The 25662-nt window shown below is 41.8% G+C and overlaps 1 protein-coding gene across 1 annotated transcript; it reads left to right on the top strand.

Annotated features, from left to right (window-relative positions):
* The first annotated feature begins 2698 nt into the window (after window positions 1–2698).
* On the top strand, window positions 2699–15908 carry exo1 (exonuclease 1). The gene is made up of 14 exons (XM_076286471.1): window positions 2699–2752; window positions 3431–3626; window positions 3718–3837; window positions 3940–4063; window positions 4670–4807; window positions 5013–5225; window positions 5927–6114; window positions 6493–6595; window positions 6769–6994; window positions 7324–7546; window positions 8248–8854; window positions 9564–9668; window positions 11302–11495; window positions 15636–15908. The coding sequence occupies exons 2-14, from the start codon at window positions 3466–3468 to the stop codon at window positions 15721–15723; spliced, it is 2490 nt and encodes an 829-aa protein (XP_076142586.1). The 5' UTR covers window positions 2699–2752; window positions 3431–3465; the 3' UTR covers window positions 15724–15908.
* The last annotated feature ends 9754 nt before the right edge of the window (window positions 15909–25662 follow it).

Here is a 25662-nt window from a genome sequence, read left to right as displayed (position 1 = left end):
TTCATTTGCAATTGGTAGCAATTGGAACTGTCCATATGCAGTCCAAAGAGGTGTTGCGAATGAAACTAGGGTTATCAGACAGATAACAGAACATTAGTGACAAAGTCAACAATTTGGGTACATTCTTGGAATGCAGAAGAATGGAGTGCACTGGCGAGTTCAGTAACTCACGTGGCCTAGAAGACCACAGAAGACAAGTAGAGTGGATGATCATCATAGTCAACAATCAGCAATATACACCTGCATGAATATACGTAAATACAAAGGGTTTATGACAGGGTGCAAACCACTGGCATCAAAGAACAGGAAGGCCAGACTATAAAACGTCTTCAAACGATGGCCCAGTACTGAAGCAAAATTCTTTAGACAGAGGAAACCAAAATTAATTTATACCAGAGTGAAAACGGAAAATGGAAGGAACAGCTCCAAAACAGCTGTCAAACATGGTCGAGGTGATGTTATGGCAGGGAAATATAGTTGCCAATGGGACTGGGTCACTAGTATTTATCATTGATATGGCTGCTGATAAAAGTAGCAGGATGAATTTGGATACTTTGCTCCAGGGCCCGAATTATCTTTTTGTCTTTAAGGGGGTCTCACTATCTCATAAAAAGTTGGCACACCCCGCGCATAGCCTAACAAGGCGATACAATTAAATAGCTATAGGCGCGAGTGGCGCTTTTGCGCAGTAGCCTATATGCGCACGATAGGCCTAGACACACGCACACAATAGACAGAGATTTTTCATAGAAATTGATTCCTTTTAATTCATTTCAACATATTATTGATTGTAATATTCCATATTTAATTTTAATTTCACAATACAAAGATAGACTAAAGGATTTACTCTGAGTGCCATTCTCAGTTTCACAACGTAGGCTAACTCATTTGAAGCAGACCACCGTCTCAGATAGGCTATCCTCAGTGTCAAACACACTAATGCATGTAGTATAACTTATACACAGGGAAAATGCACTAACTGGCAGAAAATAATAAAGCCATTGCAGCCAAACTATGTTCTAGTATTATAGGCTAATGTGCACATAACAACACCTGGGCGTTCAGTCGTCTCGTGTGTCGAACCGTCGGAATAAATAGACGAACAATTTTGGAATTTGCACTGAGATGTTGTCGGGTAGCCATTAAATAGACTATTCTGCCATCAGAGATTGCTAACAGGTGTTTCAAAATATCTGGGAACTTTCCGGAGCTCTGAATGACAGAGGATAGCTACAGATCAGTTCACAGAATCATTGAAGTAAGCTGCATTATGGGCCATAATTTATGGCTTTGTTAATCAACATAGAAGAGGTAAGGCGCAAGTTCAACAGCAAACAGCACTTTTCCGCACGTATCAACCCAGCTAGCCCAATGAACGCCTATGTAAATACACAAAACATTCTCATCAAAGCAGGGTAACTTCTTCAGACTTGCGAGTGCTGTCAAATCGATCGTATGCGGTTTGCTTGGTGTGGTGGTGAAGTGTCATCATGCTGCGTTCAAGAGCGTAGGGTAGGTCTACGTCCCGTAGTAGCCTATATTTTAATTTCACGTCTGTAATGGTAAGAGATCGCACAGGGATAGATAATGAGCGATTGTTTAAGATTAAATTACAATGCCAGACACCTTCAGATATCAGAGACCCCCTCAGATTTTTGACTTTGTTGCTTTCATGGGAGCCAGTCCTCACTCTATGGGAGCTCGGCTCCCTCTGGCTCCCAATTCGAGCACTGCTTTGCTCAGATTCAGCTAAATGCCACAAAACGGGCACTTCACAGTATATATAATGGCCCAAAACATACTGCAAAAGCAACCCAAGGGTTACTCAGGGCACAAAAATAGAGTATTCTTCAATTCTTCAAGTCAGTCACCTGACCTCAACCCAACTGAGCATGCTTTTCACTTTCTGGAGACTAAACTATAGACTGAAAGACCCAAGAACAAGCAGCAACAGAAGGAAGCTGCAGTAAAGTTTTGGCAAAGCATCCCAAGGGAGGAAACTCAGCATACGGTGATACATGAACTCAGACTCCAGGAAGTAAATATAGCATAATCCTTATAATTATGGTTATGTCATGTTTGTCCGATTACGTTTGAACCTCTGAAATGAGGTACAGTGTAGAAATGGCTGTGATTCCTAAATTATAAATGCTATATTTTTGTTCAACCCCTTGAATTAAAACGGAAAGACTATAAACACCTCTTGGTTACTTAATTCCAAATCCATGATCCACCTTACTCATAGACTTGAATGTAGGCTGACTGTTGACTGTTGGCATATATTTGTATATCCACAATTTGATGCAGGGCAATATCAAGTGAAGTGTCATTTATCTTTGTAATGAATGATTATGGGAAAGGCATTTTAGGCATGTGACCTATATATGTGAAAGCTTGAGCTGGAATATACAAACATAGTTCTTGACTAACTTTGATTGGACACACTCTTTGGCCTGTTTGGCTATCCTAGACCTAAATTATGACATACACCATTCTATAATTTTCACATAGACCTACTGCACCACATCCTGCAGGCAAGAACAACTCCTGCATTATTCCCAGTCGCTGGGTAATTCTTAAAAACAACATATCCCACAATCCTTCTTATGTTACGAATCTAGTGCTCGTTTAGTGATTGGCCTGCGTAAAATTACTCCATCCAATCACAGGCGGACGCAATGAAGCTCCAATTTTGCCGCTAAAGTTGAAGACTCGCAGGGTTTTGTTGCTGGACAGTAGACTGAATAATTATGTAAGTACTATAAAGTAAAAATGTTTTGTCTTTCGTATAGGCTACATTTCACTCACGTACCAAATGTTTCAGCAAAGATAGGTATTGGTATTATTCGACTAGTTAACCAGTTATGTTAAGAACGTTACCTTGCGTCGTTATTTTCAACCTTTCATAAACGTTCGAACATAGCATAACCTGGGTAACGTTAACGTTAGCTAAATATCACCGCCGTGTTGCAAAGTTAACTGAAACAACGTTGTCACTGTTTAGCTAGAATAATTAACTAGAACCTAGGATAGCGGACTTAGTTGGCGGTAAAAGCTTAAGTCGTCATTATTAAATTGTTAGCTGGCGAAGTAAGTTGTAACTTTAGCTAACGCTAGCTAACGTTTATGTTACAACTGAAAAGGGCTTTCCCACAAATCCACCCAGCTAGAACTAGGTTTAACTTACCTTTCAGTCCTACAACACATGAAGTTGTAGAAATGGATGTAATGCAGTGTTTTTTTAGCTGGATAACTTTGTGTAAGTTAGCTGCCACTGATTTTGCAGTGTGGTTATGCATTCTTATTTTAAGAAGACCTCATTAGGCCCATTAACGTTACATGACAGTGCAACGTCAAACATCCATGCATCTAATAGTTAACGTGAATGTTACCTTTTGCTGATTCCTTGTGCGTCTCTATTTTTCTTCAGAATTGTGACACTGGATTCACCCCTCTACTGTGAAAATGGGAATTCAGGGCCTGTTACAGTTTCTAAAGGATGCTACAGAGCCCATAAACGTCAAAAAATACAAAGGCCAGACAGTGGCCGTGGATACATATTGCTGGCTGCATAAAGGAGCATTCGCATGTGCTGAAAAACTAGCCAAAGGAGAACCTACGGATCAGTAAGCAACACTTGAGACCCTTTTTTGTCAATAATGTAGAAATGTAGTTTGCATTTGACAGGTTGACTGATTCATGTTTTGTCATCTACAGATATGTAACATATTGCATGAAATTTGTGGACATGCTCTTGTCCTTCGGTGTCAAGCCCATCCTGGTGTTTGATGGCCGTAACCTACCATCCAAGCAGGAGGTTGACAAGGCACGTGGAGAGTGAGTATAAAATCCACTCCACATGATGCAAATATGTGCACACCTTTGTTTTGTTATTCTCTCGTCATTGTTTGTTTACTCCATTTGTCTGTCTTGATTAAGGCGTCGACAGGCCAATTTACAGCGGGGCAAACAGCTCCTTCGTGAGGGAAAGGTATCTGAAGCACGAGAATGCTTCACTCGATGTGTTAGTGTCACTCCCTCCATGGCTCATGAAGTAATCAAGGTATATTGACACTGTTATTGATTGTATACATACTTTCAATCCTTTCATCTTTGTCCAGCTGTGGTCACAGTGTTGTTCCTCTGTCTTTACCACCACTCCTTTCCTCCATCCAGTGCGCTTTAATGGTGCGTTCATGAGGGAGTGGGAGAATTCTAGAGTTTAGGGCACACCTGAACTGGGCACTTCCCAGCTTGAAGTGGGGGCTTTGGGAGAGCTCCCAGGAGAATGTTTTGACGCCACTCAACATAGTAAACGCTTTCACTTCGGAAGTGGAGACCTTCCCACTTCCCAACCGCATGAACGCACTATAACTCAAGTCTACCACCAGTGGTCACACATATTGGCTAATGTTAACTGTTATGTAGACATACTTCTCTGGCTCACCAGTGAATTTTGATCGATTGATTTGATAGAGATCTCTAATCACAGTTTTCTTAAAGCACTTTGCTTTAAAACACAATACAATGTCATGGTTACCTGTAGAAATCAAAGTGTTTATTGGAAATGTAGATATATTTGGGTCAGTTAGGCTGTTTACAGTGTTAAGATACATTAATTTCACACAGACTTTGGTGTCATTAATTTTGCACTGTGTTTGTTTTCAAGGCTGCCAGGATAAGGGGTGTGGACTGTATAGTGGCTCCGTATGAGGCTGATGCCCAGCTGGCCTTCCTGAACAAAGCAGACATTGCCCAGGCCATCATCACAGAGGATTCAGACCTGCTAGCGTTTGGCTGTAAGAAGGTACTGTGCCTACAGAGTTAGCAAGCAGAGCTAGCAGTCAAATAAGTGGACATGGGAGTGGCTAAACCTTTGAAGTAGAAGCTTCAAGGTGTTAATTGCACATGCCAGTTTTTTTTAATAGTTTTTATAGTTGAATTCACTGTCATTTTCCTGTTCATTTATCAACCTTGAATATTATTGAATGAAAAGAAAATGTCTCCCTTAGGTTGTATTAAAGATGGACAAGCAGGGCAACGGTTTGGAGATCGACCAGAACCACCTGGGGCGCTGCCACACCCTGGGGAACGTCTTCACGGAGGAGAAGTTCCGCCACATGTGCATCCTCTCAGGCTGTGACTACCTGGCCTCTCTCTACGGCATCGGCCTGGGCAAGGCCTGCAAGCTCCTCCGCATGGCCAACAACCCTGACATCCTCAAGGTGAGGCCTTTTTCCACCTCTATGTATATATTTATATTATTTCTATCTGTGTGCTACTCTATGTGACTGTACAAAAATTGTAACCTGGCCCTAGCCAGATGAGTTTCGCTCCGCCTAGCTCCACTCATCCATCTGGAACCGATCCATTGAAGTGTTGCTTCAGAAGGCTGGACCTAATCAAAAAATGCTTGCATATGATTGAATAAGCCACTTGTCCATCATCTATTGACGTGCTACTTCAACCACTCACATCGAAGCCAACCCGTGACGCTGATAACAGTCTCACAGTCGCTTCTACGCTTTGTCACATCTATGAAACTCCCGCCCTGCGTCCTGATTGGCTAAACCATAAAGTTGGTTGGAGAAATCACTCTCAATGGAAGAGGTTCCAGATGGATGTGAGTGAAGCTAGGCGGAGCTAAGCGGAACGACATTCATCTGGCTAGGGCCAGGTTACAAAAATTGCCCCTTTGGGGTAAATAAAGTGTTTTGAATTTAATTAAATCGAAGAGAATCTCTCAATCACATTTCTATAGCAGTAATGGTCTAGGAAGCGAACAAAGCGCTAGCGCTGCCAACATCTCTTCCTTGTATGCTTCAAACACTGAGAGGCTAACTGGGTGGTAGATTGGTTTGTACTAGCGCGTACTAGTTTGTACTCTGGTGTTTAATCCCTGCTGTGTTCATGCTTCCTCTTACAGGTGATTAAGAAAATGGGCCAGTACTTGAAAATGAACATAACAGTTCCAGATGAATATATAGAGGGATTCATCAAGGCCAACAACACCTTCCTCTACCAGCTCGTGTTTGACCCCATCAACAGGAAGGTGGTTCCACTAAACCCTTATGCAGATGGAATTGATCCAGCAACCCTCGGCTATGCAGGAGTGTATCCTTTTCTCACAAATAATAAGCACCCCTGCTGTACAAGCTTTTTTTAAGACTTGTCATAGAATGTAGTCGGGAATGCTAGCCAGCCGTAGAGAACACTATTTGTAATATTTGTTTATTAGCTGGTATGTAGCAGAAGTTTTTTTTATCCAAAGCGACACAGGACACCTTGTGAATCAAGCTTGGGTCAACAAACCATCAGGCGGTGACGTTACCACTGCGGTATTTTCATGTTTGTAAATACAGCTAGGAAGGCAAACAAACTCACTATGGTGCCTGTGATCTCCCAACTTCTGGTAGATGAAAGGAAACAAAGTTTTTGGTTCAACTGTTTCAAAAGTTCAGGGAAAAAATGTCCTTAATGATATGACCTTAGAAATGTGGGCGATAAGAAAGGTTTGCAGATGGCCCTGGGAAATGTTGATATTCACACGATGGAAAAGATAGATGACTTTGATCCTGATAAAACATCTGTACAGGTACATATGTATTCAACTCCATAGTTTTAAGAAAAGTTTAATTTAATTCTAATTTATTCTTATACTATTAGCTCTGTTTATATCGTGCAATGTGCATATTACAATAATTTCACAATGCTTTCAGGTTTGTGTCAAACTGTACGTCATTCACTGTCCTTGTTCTTTCCTGTCAGCCCACCAAACCTCGCAGTCGAGGTTGGAATGATCGGCAAGATCGTAAGGCCCTCCAGCACGCCAGTATATGGAGCAAAGGCTATGTCCCAGGCCTGACCACCGCTCCCAGTGCCTCCTCATCTGTCCGGGAGAAGCTCTCTCCCACCAAGGGGAAGGAGAGAGTGGTCAGCATGAAGGGCCTGAAACTCTCTCTTAAAGAACCACAGGTCAAGAGACCCAGACAAGGTAACTTTGGACAACACAAGCTCAATGTGTCCTTTAGGAGAGTTTGTGCATGAGGGTACAAGAGGTGGCCTGCTCCTTAGCTGGTATTGTTCATTTCAAGGTTAAATGTAATTGATAATTAATCGATTTCATTGTAATAGTTCTAGGTATACTACAATTATTTCTTATCTTCTCTGTGAGTTCTTAAATCATGGACTTACTTTCTAAATCACCCTCAGTCACCGTGCTGAGTTTCTGAACTGCAGATAGTGGTTAGGAGTTATGTTCAAAGATGGCTGATTATGAAAAGTACTTCTAGCAGTAAGGTGCTCCTTGGTTCTCCCTTGCAGACTCCAGGATTTCAGAAGATGACTTACTGCATCAGTACTCTACCTCAGACCAGAAACGGCAACGCACAGAGACCTCACCCCGTGCCAGCGCACCTGACACGCCAGAGACCAGGGGCTGCAAGGAGAACCGCGCTCCCGCTGAGAACAAACCACGGAACCGGTTTGCTACATTACTGCAAAGGAGGAACCAAACAGAGAGTGGAGACAAAGGAACAGTCAGCAGGTAAAGCCTTCTAGCCCAGACTCCTAATCTACTACTTAAGAAGGCCATTACGTTTTCTTTACAGGGTTCCCACGGGTCATGGAATTTCTGGAATATCATGGAATTTTGGAAAGTCTATTCCAGACATGGAAAATCAGGGAATTTTATCATGTTTGGGTCAAAGTCATGGAATATCAGGGAATTTTGTTGTAGAAGTTTAAAATGTATTTGCCAAAATACATTAATACAAATATTTCTACACAGAACTGGTGTATATCTGGTTATTTGCTTTACTGTATCCCAACTTTGTTTATTCAATGGCCATTTATTCATCTCCCACTCTAAAAAGTAAAATATTCTTGAAGGCTATACGTTAGTAAATAGTATAGTAAGTCATGGAAATTCCGTTTTTTGGCAGGGAAAGTCAGGGAAAAGTCATGGAATTTTACATTTGACTTAGAGTGGGAACCTTGTCTTTAATAGTGTATGTGAGCTATGTGATGTTCACATTCAGTTAGTGAGAAATGTATGCTTACGTGCTGTAATCGGTCGTCTTGGTGTTATGGCAGTTAATCCAGTTACCATGGCTAACATCTATGCACCATTACCCAGCAGAGATTTTCTGTTACGTTTATTTGTCAAATATGTCAATCTATTTTCACACTGGGTTTTATTCTTGTGTAACAATAACCGCTGTGCCAACTACTGTGTGTCTGCTCCAGGTTCTTCCACAGCAGCAGCACAGCAGTGGAGAGTCCTGGTCCTTCAACACAGGATTGTTCTTCTCAGGCTGGATCCGCAGAGCGCTCCAACCTGGTCTGCTCCGAGGGAGACTCCACGCCAAAGACAGAGGCTGACGACCCGCTTCTGGTCTGTGAGGAGTCCTGCAGCCCGCCGGCTTCACTCCCCGCCCAGCGACCCAGCCAGGGCCTGGGGGTGTTCAGCTGGTCTGGCAGCTCTTCCTCCTCTACCTCCTCCTTTTCCTCACGCCAGCCCAGCACCCCAGCCTTGTCAGGGATCGCCGCCCTGCAGCAGTTCCAGCGGAAGAAGGAGATCTGGTCCCGGTCCGGCATCGTCCAGGGGCACCAGGTCCAGCGACAGACCTCCCGCGTGTCAGACGCAGATGAGGAAGAGGAGGAGAGGGCGGACATGTCTGAGAGGGAGCGGTCCCCCAACTCACCACCCTCCCAGGACAGCGCCTACTTCTCCCAGCCCAATAGCACCTTTGGCAGCCTGGAGGAGACCCCCACATCCTCCTTCACACAGCTCCTGGACACGTCCACTCCCACGGAGATAAAGGGCTCCTCACAAGGCCACTCAGCATATTGGGTAATGTTGGAAATTGTAGTTTTTAGAGGTCAAGCAAAGGAGCTTCACAATTGACGTAAACCCACCTGCATGTCACCTACACATAAGTGCCTCTGTATTGGACTTCACCACTGTCATAACATAAGTCCTGCTTGTAGCATACTCCTTGAGGTATTTATGAATGTGTGTGTAGAGTCTTAATTGATGATTACCAACTGCACAGCCCTAACTTTCAGGGTCAAAAGTTAAAATGGTGCATTATATTGTGAAGTGACAATGTTTGCAATGTTTGAGAAATTTGTTCAGGCAAGTTACTTTTTAAAGGCACCCTTAACAAGACTTGCTCTCAGGGTCCCCCCACAGTTGAGAAGTGCAATAATAAACAAACTAAATATGCGTCTTGCAACTAAGCAACTAAATAACTACTCATAATGTAGAGGGAATGCACCTACAGCAATCTGTAGAAAAATAAAAGGGGGCGGGGGGCAGACAGAGGGCCGCTCAGGTTATGTGCCATCAAAATTATTTTGGAAACCTTATGTTCAGGTCGAAAAGGCTGCCTTTAATCTTCATCATAATGCCCTTTGGTTTGTGATTGAAGTGGGTCAAAGTCATTGATGTGTTTTTGGTTTCGGTTGGTGATTCGTTACAATACCTCAGCATTGACCCACTGATCCTCCTTAATTCGGCTCGGTGCTTTAATAATTGGTTTGGCCTTTCTGTCTCTCAGGAATCGTCTTCCCGGCTGAGCCCCGAGGGGAGTCCCACAGACACCTGCAGTCCCACAGACACCTGCAGTCCAGAGAAGGTCAGGTCCACTCCCATGAGACCAAAGGTGGGTTGAAAAGAACTTCCTTCTGTCCTTTACTCTTGTTACTGGACAAGTTACTCTTGTTACTGAGGGCTGAAGGACACCCAGGAGAGACTGGAGTTTAAGGCCTTATTTACACGTATCTAGATATTTTTTTAAACGGATATTTTTTATGTGTTTTTTGTTTGTTTACACCGCATTCAATTAAAAACACATCCCCGTACACACTAGAGCACAACAGTTCCAAACAACTTGTCTACTCATCTGCGTTTGCAGAATTGATCACAACGCAGTATGATAGGCCTACGATATGAGATGGAGATGAATTTTCAGTTATGCAAAGAAAGCTGACAGAATGGGTGATCTTGCTGCCCAGTCTCATTAATAGGCCTATATGCCAAAGTCACAAAGAGTTTTACGTTACATCAGACTCTCGCCGGTGTGTGATGAGGTGTGTCGCAAGAGTGCGAACTCCACCACAGACAGCTTTCCACCTACCACCTTCCGATCATTTTGCTCTCATTGCAACAGAGAACTTATTGTTGCACAGTTGTGCATGAAAAGAAAGAAAAATGACATTTCATTCACGGAAATGGATATTGTGCATCATATTAGTTTAGAATATGCCATTTAGGCATTTGAACCCATAGGATGCACTGCATGGTAATATAACCGATCATACTTTTATATAGGCTATACTGCTGACAACGGCATTATGTCCAGGGTCATCATAATATAGCAGAAGTGGCATAGGCATTGGAAGATGACCGTATCGCTTTCATTACCCTAGCACCTCTCAAGCCAAAATGCACCCCATGGATGAACAAAGGCTAGTCTGCATTAAATCTTGGTGATTTTATGAGCTCTCCTTGTTGTTTTCTCTTATAGCAGGCTTAGTTTACCCAAAGTTGGCTCTTATAATGCAAAATATTCAAAATAATTGCATCGGACTCGGTGTGTACACTGAATTTTTTTAGGCACGCACTGTAGACACAGAATCAAACACGTCATCATTAAACAAAAACTGCATTTTACTCTGTTTACACAGATCCACAGAATCAGCCTTTTAAGAAATCTTCACTTTTGTAGTGTGTTTTAAAAAAAAATATCTGTTTGAAGGAGCTAAAACTGTTTACGTGTAAACGAAAGGCCCAAACACATAAAAAAAGTTTATAAAAATATCTAGATACTGTAAATGACTGTTTTTATGTTTAAATGGTGTTTAAATGTTTACATGTGTATGAGATGATTGTGGATGTGAAGTCCAAGAAGTGAACACTAGCATGTATTTTTGGCTGTGTTTGCAGTCTTTGTATAGACGTGTGATTAATATAGGCACTCTCAGATCTAACCACTCTAGGGACTCCTTGATAGGAACTGCCTACTGGGCAGCTCTCCTGAGAACTGCATACCCTTTTCTCTGTTTGCATTCACACCATCAGTAGAAACACTGAAGTGACATTACATTGAGTCACTCTGGGTTCGTCTCTTGCTGGGAGAGTACCTTACCTTGGAGCTGTCGATATACGATATGATAAAGGTGTTACTGCACTTCCTCCAACAGTTCTAAGAAGTATGAAAAAGTACCTTTGGTGCTGAAGTACCCCAAAGCACTTCCTTTTTCTTTGCCAATGCAATGTGAACTGGTTGGTCTCAGCAGGTGGCAGGCCTTCCTCGCGTGCGGCCCACTGACGCGGGCAGAGGGGGGAAGATCCGCACCTCTGCTCCGGCGCGGGCCAGCGGCCTACGCAAAAAACCCGCGGGGTCTGGGAAGAGGTCCAGTAATGACGAGAACCAGCCGGCCGTGCAGGCCACCATCAGTGGCCTGTGGAAGAGCTTTGGATTCAAGAAGTGAGTGACTACACTGTACACACACGCACACACACTAAGCATTTATTTAATCATATTTGGGGCCATCCTTAAAAATATTTTCGTTTGCCGTAACCCGACCGACCCTGTCAATTTAGAACCGACCCAAATATTTATTTTTTTCCCCTTTTAGTCCGACCGACTTGCCGGTTGTAAACTTGCGTTAAGACCGACCGATTTTTTTTTTTAACTCTAAACAACCAATACAAATAAAATACTATTTATTTTAGTAGGCCTAAGTATTGTTTGTGAATATAAATTGCCTACATACAAACGTCTTAATAAAACCCTGTGGCGTCATCTCTACACCATTGGTTTACGCATGTCACACTATGGCCTATACGCTTCGTTTCGTTCACACAAACATCTCGACAGCGCTTTTACTTGGCACGAAGTTCTGGAAAAACTGTGCCCAGATCTTTTCCCACCCCTTCTCCCCTCTAGTCTAAACGGTGACCGTGTTGAAGAATTGAAATTGGTTGTTGTGGTCTATACAGCATTTCTCAAAATATGGGTACGCAATGTGGAGACTGCAGGGGCCTGTACTACGAAGGGAGCTTAACCTACCCAGATGTAACCCAGGGTTACTTTGTTAAACCGGGGTTGACAAAACCTGGTTATCTTTAGTGGTGTTAATCGGTACTACGACGCTGATTATGAAGTTGATTTGTTGAGCCGGGGTTAACCTCATTGGAGTTTGTGCGCGTTCACATAAAAGGGGCGGGTTGCAGCGCAAATCACCACTTTCAGTGATGACGCATTCACCTTATTTTACGGATGAGGAATGCAAAATTATTATGACAAGTTATGAGGAATTAAAACCCACTCTACGACAAAAATCAAATACGTCGGCAGTGAACAAAGCAAGGCAAGGCTGTTGGCAACGTATTGCAGATCGGGTAGCCTAAATGCCTAAAAGTAAAGTTTTATTTCCACATGTTCTTCAAATACGGAGGATTAATAGCTTGCGGAATGTATTTAATGAGTTGAAATAATTAAAATGCCTATTTTGAGTTCATAGAAATGCCTACAGATGCGACACAATTTAGAAGTGGGCATATAGATTACAGTAATAAGGATAATTGAATGTTTAAGTAGCCCCATTGACTGATTTAGTGTATGCCTAATCCTGTGAACATTTCAGATGCAACACCATTGCCAAACGCACATGGCAGCAGGTGAAAATGAAACACAAACACATTATTCAGAATAGTGGTTTATATAGTCATAGCTTGCATTAATATTTCTTAATTATGAAAACATGTAGGCATAGTATGCTTATAGCCTTCACTTGGCCTCTGTTTTACAGCTAACAAGAAAATGGTGTCTTTGAACACTACTGTAAGGCACTGTAGCAGAGGAGTTGGCCATCGCAAATAATAGTGGAAGGCCGATTATGGAGGGGGTTGAGGGAGGCATTCGGTCGGATTCTGGTGTGGAAATGTGTAGCCTTTATGTGCAGGGTACAGTAATATGACATTCAATTCAATACGTTTGTTAAAATTGTGATTTTAATTTATTAGGCCTAGGCCTACTGTAGGCCATGTCCGATTTATTCTTGCTCAGATGTTCAGCATACTGTAGGCCCGATTTATTTTCGGACATACAGTATTGTATCAGATGTTCAGCATCACCACATGAATGTCCACGTACGGGCTTTGCTATGAGACGTCTTCCTAGATCATCTGACAAAGATAACGAATTCCCTCGGCTGACAATCTTCATAGAGAATATCGTCCGGGTAGGCTATATATATTTTCTGGCGGTCTCTAAAACCCCTCGCCCTGCGAAGAGAGTCCCTCACGATTTGCGCCCCAATGTCGTATGGATCATCCAGGTACGCCGACATGTCTCGGGAGAAATTGTTAGTGGAGGGGTGGTACTTATAAAAGGTGTGGTTAACAGAAACCTCGGGTTAACCAAGAACATAACCTGCTCGGAGCAGGTTTGAGATGCAGCGTAAATTGCCATGGCAGCATACCTCGGTTAAAACCAATCCACCTTTCGTAGTACGGGTTAATGGGGAAGTTACGCCACACGTGATCAAGTTACTCTCGAAGTTACACAGATAAGCCAGTAACCCCGCTTCGTAGTACAGGCCCCAGGTCCGCGGAGTCGTGGATTGAAATTAGGCTGCGCAGTTGATCAACATACCGCGGACCGACAAAAAAAGAAAACAAACGTTTCTGCTATCGATGTCATTAAACATGGAGCCATACAATAAAGTGGTGGTATGAGCGTTCATTCAATGCAGGCGTCTGCGCGAGAGAAACTGAAACTAATCTATAACGTTGGTATCAAAGCTCCGCTTCAACCTGTTGAATGCTATTTAATTTTTTAAAGACACTTAATAGAACGACGTTGATTTTTGGAACTTCCATAGAAACAGAGCAGAGACTGTATAATACACTGTAGCACTGAGTATTGTATAGTCAAATTTGAATATAACGTGGCCAAAAGCTATTGTAGCAGTTCTTTCTATCTGTTAAAGATCAACAGATCAATGATTTACGCCTATCTGCTCGCCAAAAAAGCTGCTATTGTGTTTCCTGAATCCTTACATTCAGGCATTCAAATTAAACTTCATTAAAAAACAGTTATTTTTGTTCTCCATTTCCTACCAGTGTGATGCTTGCATGAGGGAAACATTCCAAAACAATAGCACTCATAAAATTGTTGCTGTTTTGAGAAGTATTTCTTTTCTTATGTAAGCATCATGCAACCATGTAAAAGCAATGAAACTAATTATACCTTACATTAGTAAAGCAGTCCTCTGATGTGCATGTCACAAAACATTTAAGTGAAAGTGCATGTATAACAATATAGGCATAATAATGATTGTGATAATTATGATGACAATTTGATTGGGGGGGAGTGGGTTGGGTACGTGTAGACCCCAAAGTCTGCCATGACTGGGCCTCAGGTCAAATAAGTTAGAGAAAGGCTGATCTATAACCTGCATCAGATTGAGGTTTGCAATGATGCGCCTGAAGGCATGGGTTGAGGACCCAGTCAGTTACGTCACAATATGCACATTTGTTTAAATTCATACCTACGTAATCACCATGACCAAAATTGTACTTTTTTTTTACTTTGAATCTTGAAAAAAAAAAAATATTGACCTACCTACTGACCCATTTTTTTAATTTTTTTGGCTGTTACTGCAAACAAGAATATTTTTAAGGATGGCCTGGTTATTTGAGGATTAAAATCTTAAGTTACATTAATATATCAATATTCAAACAGAAAATAATAATTAAGCTACAGTATAACAAGCACTGTGTACTGTATGTGTGTAACCAAAGTGTGGGGGCTTCCAGGAACTGATGAAATTATTTGTGTTTTACCAAAATAGGTCATGTGAATTAACACAGGAGATGGAAAAACAGATGATCTATAATATCCATCTTGAGAAATGTGTCGTTTTCATCAGTCACACAAAAGCTAGCATAGAGTCTCCTCTGTAATGTACTCTATTCCAACTGCCTCTGGTGTCTCAGTTGAAGACAACCCAGGAGGGTACACAAGTGTAACTAAATGCTTATGTAGAGAATGCAAAACAGCCTTTGTCTTAGTGGCACAATGTTTGGCTTGAAGGAGCCATTATCTGCCTCTGGTATGAACAGGGATGGGTGTGTGAGTCAACATATGAGTGTTGTGAGTTGCTACTTCTACGTGTGTCTGTCTGTCTCTGTCTGTCTGTCTGTCTGTCTAAGAGTGAATAGAGGCTAAGGGATTCTACATGCATCACAGAATATCTACATAGCAAGGCCATTGTGTTTGCCATGCATCGGGGTTCATGTATTTTATACAATTCCATAGAGCCATGTGCTGTCTCAGGGCTTTCCCTGAGGCCTTTTTCCTTCAACTGTGTGTTTTGCTGCTGCTTTGCTGCCGCCTGTTCGTAGCCAAGTGGCCAAGTTCGACAGAACACTGCCACACCAGTACACCCACAGCCTGGCTTCCGCAGAGCAGGAAACAACCTAGAGAGATTCGCCGTGTGCAAGTGCGTCACTGCATCAGCCCCAGACGCTTCCGCAGACAGACAGTAGTCCTCAGTGGTTTTGCAGGAACAAACACAACTCCGTCGTCTGTGATCTAATTGCGTCTTTTTGTACACAGAGAAACCACAAAGATTGCTCCATGCAAGAAAGGGGAACCCATGTCACCGGTGAAGGAGAATGTGCCTGCATCATGCTCCCCCCACTAGCACCACCACCTACCTCTGTCTTGGAGAAGCCTCTCGACCAGCAATATGGCTTTTCTCCAAGGGCCTCACTCTCCTTAACTACTATACTATACATACTATGTATGTTGAAGCTGAAGGGATGAAATGTTATGGGAGCTTTCCTGTTCTTTTTTTTATGTAAATAATAAAGTGAAAAATGTTTTTAATGGTTTTGCATTACATTGTTCTTTTGAATTTGAATTGAGTTATTACAGTGTGAATCAAAAATTAATTCATAGCCCAGCTCAGCAAAACTGAGACCGATGTTGTGAGGAACAGATAGCTCACAACTGATACTGATTTGTTGTTGATTTAATGATTGGTTTAATATTCAGACCTTCCCTTACAAAAATTAAATGTTTGTGGCAGATTTGCAGCAAAGTTATGGCTGATTTGTGGGAAATGAGTTCACTAGAAAATATTGCCAGAAGTTTGCCAAGTTCTGGCAACAATGAGAAGTTTGCCACTAGTGGCAAATGTGTTTGCCAATGATTTTCCACCATACTTCCATTGAACTGACAATTAGGTGACAAACCTAATTTACATATGACATTGCTGCAACATTGCCAAAAGTTAACCACAACTGTTTGCCAGAAACCTAATTTGCATGTGAAAATATGACCTTTGTCAGAAACCTGAAATTTCTGTAAGGGTTGAGCAACACCAGTTAGAGGAAAACTGATGAATGTGATGACTCGATGTTAAGGATCTCAGGGCTCATTCCATTAAATTCCAGTCTATTATTCATCATTGGTCCCTTCACATCCTGAAGCTATGGTGCCACACATGCTATACATTTTGGTAGGAACCAGGCCTAGCCAGCTCTTTTAGGTTAGCTGAAGCATGAGTGTTTCATTGTTGTGTGTTTACTCAAGCGCTGTCCTATCTTATGTGCATACTGGCCAGGTATGCATTTGAAGTCAGAGCACATGAATGCATGAGGAACCTTCCATGTTGGGTTGTGGTTGGAGTGCTTGTTTCCTTTTGCTTTGTGGATATTCAACACATTGCTAACAACTTTGAGCTTGAACTGTAGTTTATCTGAAAAGCACACAACATGTCAAGTTAGTTCTGTTTCTCACTCTCTTAGTACGAATAGGCTATAGTGTAATCGTAATAATTTCCGCTACCATGACCGTTGTCTGTCTTGTATACTGTGGGCTGAACAGTCTTCATGGATGGCTGATTTAAAAACAATATTTTGTCTTGAAACATTCTAACTATGGTGAACATGAGCTAACCTGTGTTTTGAGTTTGTCATTGTGAAATCAGAGTATGACTGTCTACACGTTGCATGTTGAGAGATTGCTATCGCAGGAATCTTGACTCTTTCCTTAAGCATGGGGAACACTAACTTTTCTGAATGCCAAGCATGTCTTTCTGTCTTTGTCACACTGACTGTTATAAGCAGACCACATGTTCGATGATTTCCAAGTAGGTTGCTACGTGCACCTTCTGTGCATGAATGCATGCACAGTGTGGCCAAACTGGCCCTGTGTTCAGCTGAATTGGTTTTGTTGTGTACAATGCATATGACAAGTTATGGATCTATGAAGTAAATCTGCGATCAAGGTATACACTTGCCATGTGCCATGGCCTTAACCATGTTATTGAGCTATTTTCTTTTTTAGTCAACATGTGGTATACTAATGGGCTTTAAGACCTTTATTAATATAAGTTAAGACCTCTAGATGCTTGTGAACTTGATATTTTAATAGCCTACCTACATTGTTATGCCTTCAAACAAGTTGACAACCACACTATTCTCCTGAAGCGTGTCTCTAAGAGACAGCAATGCAAGAATGTTGGGTAACCGCATTCTCCTTTAGTGTGTTGGTCATGTTCAGCAACTGTAACTAGGGTTGGGTATCGTTTCAATTTGAACGATTCCGATTCCAATTCCGATTTCTTATTTCGATTCCGGTTCCTAACGATTCTCGATTCCGATTTTTTTTAAAGGCAGGGTCAAAAAAAGTTTAGGATATTTTAAATGAGCTAGCTAACCAACGGTCTTTCTCAGGGTATCTGCACATTTTCCAAGTGCAAATTTAAAGACTTTTAAGACCTTTTCAAGACATCTAAATGAAAATTAAGACTATACCACGGCAAAAAGATATATAAGACTGTTTAATGCAATAGTTTTTTTTTCCTACTAATTTTAACCCCCACCCCATTTTGGATGTCTACAGAAGTTACCAAAAATATTTTGGCGAAAGAAAATAATTGTGTGTGAATTACCTTCACAGCTATAAATGCCCAATTTTAGGGTCTGGACTGCTTGCTTTTGAAGCTGGCTGTACTGTACATATTTGGTTTTGCTTACTGCTGAGGCTGTTTTTCACCTGTGTCTGTAGTAGCCTAGGGCTACTTGCCAAAGACATGTGCACTGGACTGGATTCCCTTAAATATTTTTTTCAAAGTTAACTAAGCTATTTACATATTTTAATAAGCCTACTTTATATAATTTACTATGTGCATCTATTGTCCATATGCAGCACAGCAAATTAAAGTTAATCCACTACTTTACATTTTGCATACCAGTTGTATCTAAACCAACCAAAGCTTGACTGAAACATTGTAAAACCATTGACTTGTTTTAAATTAATTAAGAGACAGGTCCTCTTCGCATGATCCTGCTGAAAACTGCTGGTTTCATCTCAAGCACTCACGTATGAACGCACGTATTTTTATGTAGCAGTCGCCGACATTCAAAACATATGCGGTTATATTTCACAACTTTTGCTAAGTAGGCCTAGCCTACTGGGAAACGCTGGCAAGCAAGCTGCTGGCAGATATTACAGGTAGGCTATTATAACTTAGACAGATATTTTCTTCCCTAGGCTAGGCCAGCAACACACGCTGGAAAGATGCAAACAGATCAACTTAACATACCGGTATACAGTATTTCCTCCTGATTGCGAAGCACTGCACATAATTTCACCAGCAGTCTTCGCGTCCATAGTTTGTGAAACGATGCTGCGTCCGAGCAAAGACTTTAGATGCCAAGCGCAACTCCAAAAAGGAGAACAAATAAACGTCCGGCTTGAGGCTGCGCCGGACGCCGGACAGGGCTTTTAAAATCCATATGTCCGGCCTAAATTCGAACATATGGCCAACCTATCGCTAACTGGCTTACCAACTCTTTCTCCCGCTCATTCTACCGTAGGCTCCCTCATTCCACGTAGGCTACCCTGTCTATCTCTCAGGCCTCAGCTACACCACGAAAACGCCAGGCATATTATTTTGTACATAGGCCTACTGTATTATTACCGTTTTCACACCTTTAACCAAACCCGTGAAAAACATCTTCACTCTGCAACCACTACACTTCCTCCCGTAGCCTAATAGCCTATCACGTATACAATTGCGTTTTAAATACACGAAACTGGATGGAGACATCACTCGCTCTCTTGCACTCGCTGGCGGTCCCATACGCACATTTAATACCTCTCTTTCGAAAATTCAGTTGTAGCCTATTTAAGACTTTTTAAGGATCCTCGGGAACCCTGCTTTCTGAATGAAATAGTCTGACCTTCTCCATGAATTTTAATTCTATTAACTATGCGCTTCTTCGTTGGTGTTCAGACGTTTCTTCTTCCTGTCGGCAGACTGGGAATCGAAAGTAGGAATCGAAATTTAAACTTTTGAACGATTCCGGGAAAATCGCAAAGATAGTCCCGGTTCCAACCAATACTCGATATTCGATACCCAAGCCTAACTGTAACACACCCTGTTGTTAAATGGTGTCGTCACAGTAACACAGTTAACATTGCTCTGTCTTAGTCACACATTTATAAGCAATGTGTAAATCATACCTTCAATTAACAAGAGACTCCTGAATGTGAAAAGGCACTGTTCCTTCTCTTCCCAGTAAATTGAACATTCTCCAAGTAACATATTAGTTTGTGTGAAATGGAATATTTTCAGTCTGGGTGTATTTTTCACCTCCAGATCTTTTAAGAATGCTCTTTCTGGAACTTTCCAGATCTTATCGCCCTCCTTGGGCCACTTTTACGGGCAGCCGTGGCCTAATGGTTAGCACTTCGGACTTGTAACTGGAGGGTTGCCGGTTCGAACCCCAACCCTGTAGGAAGCGGCTGAAGTGCCCTTGAGCTGCTCCCCGAGCGCCGCTATTGTAGCTGGCAGCTCACTGCGTCGGGATTAGTGTGTGCTTCACCTCACTGTGTGTTCATAAGGTGAAGTTGTGCAATGGATACAAGAATCTCACTCTGAATTGACAAAACAACCAGCAATGCCAAGAATGTCATTTTGTGAGCTTGTGTTTGAGAGGAAGGGCACTGTCTCCGCCACAGCCATCTTCACACATATTTTCTCCATAATTTGTGAAACATGAGCTACACTATTTTGTCAAAAGTATTGGGTCACCTGCCTTGACTCGCATATGAACTGAAGTGACATCCCATTCTTAATCCATAGGGTTTAATATGACGTCGGCACGCTTTGCAACTATAGCAGCTTTAACTAATCTGGGAAGGCTTTCCACAAGGTTTAGGAGTGTGTTTATGGGAATTTTTGACCATTCTTCCAGAAGCACATTTGTGAGGTCACACACTGTTGGGCGAGGCTCTCAGTCTCCGCTCTAATTCATCCCAAAGGTGTTCTATAGGGTTGAGGTCAGGATTCTGTGCAGGCCAGTCAAGTTCATCCACACCAAACTCCCCTCACACTTAAACCCTATGGATTAAGAATAGGATGTCACTTAAGTTCATATGCAAGTCAAGGCAGGTGACCCAATACTTTTGGCAATATAGTGTATATTGCCTCCTACGTAAAACGGGAGTTGTTCAGTTCAGATATCTTTATTAGTCCCCGAGGGGCAATTCGGTTTACAGCCAACCCATCCATGAAGGGGTTAAAAGTTAAAAAGTGCATTAGCATACACCGTTTGCAATGTTAAGAATAATAAATAGACAAATAAATAAGTACTGCAGCAGTCGTACATCACCTGTCTACAGCCACACGCAGACACACACACACACTCACACACACACATACACACACATACACACTTCACCTCCCAGTGACGGAACAGAGCAGCAGAGTCCAAGAACAAGTATTAGTAGTAGTTATGTGCATTCTTTTAACAGTCTTATATGATGTTCATTTAACAGTCTAATAGCAGAGGGAATGAATGAGTTCACATAGCTAATAGTTTTACGTATTGGCACATGGTACCGCCGACCTGACTGCATGATAACCAATTCATTACTGAGTACATGATTTGGTTGGCAAGATATTCTCTCTGCTTTCTGAACCACCACGTGTTTTCCAGAGAGAACAAAGGTCTTCTAACTGGGTACCAGTGATTTTTGAGCATACTTTGACAATGTCGCTCAAGCTCATTTTGTCTTTCACAGAAAGTCCATTAAACCAACATATAAAAGAATATCTTAATAGACTCTCAAAGAAGGCTTGATAAAATGTACATAGAATTTGTTTACAGACACCAAAAGAGTTAAGCTTCCTCAGTAAGTATATTCTTTGGTTTGCTCTAACCCTATCAGTGTTCTCACTGAATTTCAGTTGCGGGTCAAACACTGTGCCTAAGTACTTATATGTTTGGACTATTTGAACATCTTCATTGTGTATTACACTCGGTTTTGGTTCCTCACTGTGCTTCCTAAAGTCTACGATTAATTCTTTAGTTTTGGACACATTTAGGTCAAGGAAGCTGTCATCGCACCATCTGACAAATGTTGTGCTAGCCTGATTCTCAATTTTGTTCATTTGTGACCCATGTGTCTTTAGACGATTCCAGGCTAGTTTCAAGACTAGTTCCATATCATGTTCAATTAGCAGGGCAAGCCAAGAAACCCTGTGGCTGCCACTGCAGTGCTCAGAGCCGTCTTTTGTTTGCTGAGCAGGTTTTGCCTGTGATATCTCATTAAAGGTGGTTACAGTATGAGGGGGGCATGTTCAAGCTTGAGCCCTAGACAGCGATACCAAATTGAAACATGAATAAAGACACCCCCACCTGTCTCTCTCTCTCTATCTCTCTCTCTCTCTCTCTCTCTCTCTCTTTCTTTCTCTTCCCTCTCCTCTCTAAAGTCCTTCCTTCAGGCAGGGTATGAAGGCAGAGGGCATGTAGAAACAAATTCATTCAGCTCCATCACTTTCATTTATTAGTGTAAAAACATCTGGCTTCTCTACAGTTCATCTATATGCTACCTCCTAATACTACTCTACAGAAAATGGCCTAAGTGAGTGTAACTGAAATTGTAACTGATCCTTTACATCAGCGGAATATAAAAATGTCCGGCCTTTCTGAAGTGCTGCATTGACTATAAAAGACTGACAGCTGAATAGCCCAATATTCATAATCTTATAGGAACGATGGAGTATTGTATCATGCATGAACTACTGAGTGTCTTTTCAAGCTGTCAGACTCACTATGCTGAATAAATAAACATGATTTCCCTGTGACCCAGGCTAAATTAGTGTCAATTGCTCAGTATCCTGTGGTCGTGAGAAAATCAACTCTTGGCAGATTAAACAGATGCAGTTTCTCTGTCATGATTCACCCAAACAATATATTTCTAAACTTAGACTGTTGAAAATCTCAGGAATATACCTCTAAAAGGCCTTGTGGTGTGACGGTGAAATTAATAAACAAATTGAATCCTTTATGTGTTCCCCAAAATGAATGAATGCAGATGATCAAAACTGACGTCTGACATTTCCTCTTATCCATGAAGGTGACTGATATTGTTGAACTGGCCACCTGTAGCACCGCAATACTGTACGTTTGTGGTGTTTGTAATGCATTCCTGACACCTCATCAGACGAGACCAGGGCCTGGAGCGGTACGCAGATGAGAGGGAGGAGGCCTGAACACTTTCATTTAATGTTGAACCCATGAAACTGAACCAACGCCCTGCTGCTGCGTGCCTCTTTGGGGATTATTCCATATGATGAAGCCAGTGTTAGTATCATCGGTTACACTAGGCTACTTGAAGGTATCTACATAAGAGTGACATGACACTGTCATAAATGTGTCATAAACATTATAAACAAGTCATAAATGTAGACAAGACAACAAGACAACACTTCTGTCACTTGCTTCTGTCAAGTGTCATTCGTTTTTTGTCATGACAAGTTAGGGTTAGGTTTAGAAAAAAGTTACTGCATCATTTTTTAAGTGTATTCTAGACACGAGCACCTTTATTGAAATTTTAGGTGAACCTGAAGAAGCAAACTGCGAAATGCGTTGTTCACGCCAAATAAAGTCAGCAAAAATATATGCTCCAGTGTGCGATGTATACTAGTTTTTGACTTTTCAATTGTTCTACTGCACACCATCAGCACCTGGAAAAAGAAGGGCTGTGCACTGAGATTTTGAACGTTTCTTGGTGTTTTATGCCCCCAACGTTGTCTTCAAGGCAGCGCTGCCTGGAAGGCGCTATGGTTAGGCATGGGTTAAGGTTAGGGTTAGGTTTAGGATAAGGTGCCTTTAAGTAGACGGTGGCAGTGCTGCCTGGAAGACGATGTTGGGGGCATAAAACACCATCAAGCAATTTTGAACTAGCACTTTTATTGTCCACTATCTGAAGCAACTGTATCCTGTCAGCACTTTAATGCCATTCTTTCCTATCGATTTAAATGACTGATGTTTTATAATAATAAAAGATAACAATGTACAAGATAATAATAAATGGTATTGCAATAAGTAGGGAAGCCTTCCTAAACCTTATAGTGTATGTGCAAATGGAATTACAGTGATGTCTGAATATAACCCTATAATGTGCATCAACTAGTTTTATGTTAGTTAATGGTCAACCAAACACTGTTATACAAATAAGTTAAAAAATGACTTTCTTACATCAGAAATGCTTAATTTATCTTTTTCTCTCAGGGTTTTAGAGTTACTCAGGACACAGCCACTGAGGTACTAATCACACAAATGGGCACTGATGACCGAGTCACTTTATTTTTCTGCATTCCACATTATCTTTCTATTAACACATTGCAAACTGGTTGGCCTGGTGCCTGGTGGAGGACTTTGTGCAATGGTGCAAACTCAATCATCTCCAACTCAACACTTCAAAGACCAAGGAGATGGTGGTGGATTTCCGCAGGTCTAAGCCCACTCTGCTACCAGTCTCCATTGATGGGGTCAATGTCGAGGAGGTAAGCACCTACAAGTACCTGGGTCTCCACCTTGACAATAAACTGGACTGGTCAGCCAACACTGACGCACTCTACAAGAAAGGGCAGAGCAGGCTGTACTTCCTAAGGAGGCTGCGCTCCTTCAATGTCTGTTGTTGCCAGCATCCTCTTCTATGCAGTGGTATGTTGGGGAGGAAGCACAAAGAAGAAGGATGCGGGACGACTTGACAGGCTGGTAAGGAAAGCTGGCTCTGTAGTGGGAGCTGAACTGGAGTGCATCACTTCAATATCTGACAAAAGGACCCTGAACAAATTGATCAACATCTTGGACAATGAGTGTCATCCACTCCACAACATTATTGTTAAGCAGAAGAGCCTGATCAGCTAGAGACTTCGCTCACTGCCTTGCACAACAGACAGACTGAGGAAGTAATTCGTCCCCAGGGCCATTGAACTGTTCAATGCTTCACTTAAGGGAAGAGGAGAAATAGACTTCTCCGCATAGTCTGTCTGCCTCTTCACCACCTCCATGTCTTGAACTGTCTGTCCACTAGCCACTTTTTACCACTGTCTTCTGCCTCACTGTTTGCGTGCTATATTAGCACATATGCACAACCCCTCCCTCCATGCCACAGCCGAACTGTAACCACACTTATACCTTAACCATACCTTCCTTAATATAGTTATATATAGATATATAGACTTTATTCTTGCACTGTTTGACTTACTCATTTGCACCATCACCATGACACTCATTCACACAGAGCACCTTACCTTACCTTACCTTATGCACAGAGAATCACAGGCTCAGTCCCTGCCTCAGTCATTGCAAGCGCATCTTGTTTGATTAATCACCCACTATGTGGATACTGTTTTTTTAGAATTGTGTTATTTAGTATAATTTGTATTTTAGTATATTTAGTATTTAGTATATATTTATCTTCTACTGTCCTTATTGCTTAGTTGTGTTTTTATATTATATACTTTTAATTACTTTCTGCTGTTAGTGAATGTGTGTGTGTGTGTGTTGTCTGTATGCTACTGTGACCTTGAATTTCCCCTGGGGAATAATAAAGTATCTATCTTTCTATCTATCTATCTATTGTATATGTAGATTGATTCACACTTTGTTAGAGTCATATTTTTATGTGCCTGTTGACAAAAGTAAAAATCCCTTGAAGCCAGGTATGATCAAAGTTGACCATTATTGGGTGATATTAATCATCATAATGACTTTATAATGACAATCATGATGATAGTGATTGCTCCGAAATGAGTGCTTCACTGTATCCCACATTGAGTTCTATCTTCATTGCTTTTTTTTCAGGTCTTCTATCAGACAGGTCATCATCACAAATACTTGAGAAGCTTGATGATAATCGCAGTGATTTCCAGTGGTTCATGTCATTTTGTCTTGAACACATGTGTCATTGTGCCTGGACATGAATGGCCTTCTCCTAGGTTTTGCAACCTCTCATTCAATATGCTTCAGTGTAGAAACCTTGTTTAGCCTGTTGTGAGCAGTCTTTCTTTTTTTCTTTACCTCTCACCTCTCTGTGTGTGTGTGTGTGTGTGTGTGTTTGTGTGTGTGTGTGTGTGTGTGTGTGTGTTTGTGTGTGTGTGTGTGTGTGTGTGTGTGTTTGTGTGTGTGTGTGTGTCTGAACAGTAGGTTTCGGTGAACAGCAGCTTGTGTGTGTGTGTGTGTGTGCTATGTGCCTATTTGACAGAGTGTATGACAGGTAGATAGGTGGGCTGGCCCGCTGCTGCCTAACCTGTTTGTTTGGCTCCGGTGGT

The sequence above is a fragment of the Alosa pseudoharengus genome, unplaced genomic scaffold (genome assembly GCF_046254945.1).
Source record: "Alosa pseudoharengus isolate Yale_2024_CS ecotype anadromous, Long Island Sound unplaced genomic scaffold, YU_APseudo_1.1 YU_APseudo_1.1_scf_15, whole genome shotgun sequence".
Taxonomy (NCBI): Eukaryota; Metazoa; Chordata; class Actinopteri; order Clupeiformes; family Clupeidae; genus Alosa; species Alosa pseudoharengus.
This window is presented reverse-complemented; position numbering and strand designations above follow the sequence as displayed.

What these genes read in the sequence shown, in the direction of transcription:
- exo1 (XM_076286471.1), top strand. Translation starts at nt 3,466, where the DNA reads ATGGGAATTCAGGGCCTGTTACAGTTTCTAAAGGATGCTACAGAGCCC. An exon ending in AAAGGAGAACCTACGGATCA is followed by an intron (nt 3,627 to 3,717) that starts GTAAGCAACACT and finishes TGTCATCTACAG; the next exon opens with ATATGTAACATATTGCATGA. An exon ending in CTGATAAAACATCTGTACAG is followed by an intron (nt 6,596 to 6,768) that starts GTACATATGTAT and finishes CTTTCCTGTCAG; the next exon opens with CCCACCAAACCTCGCAGTCG.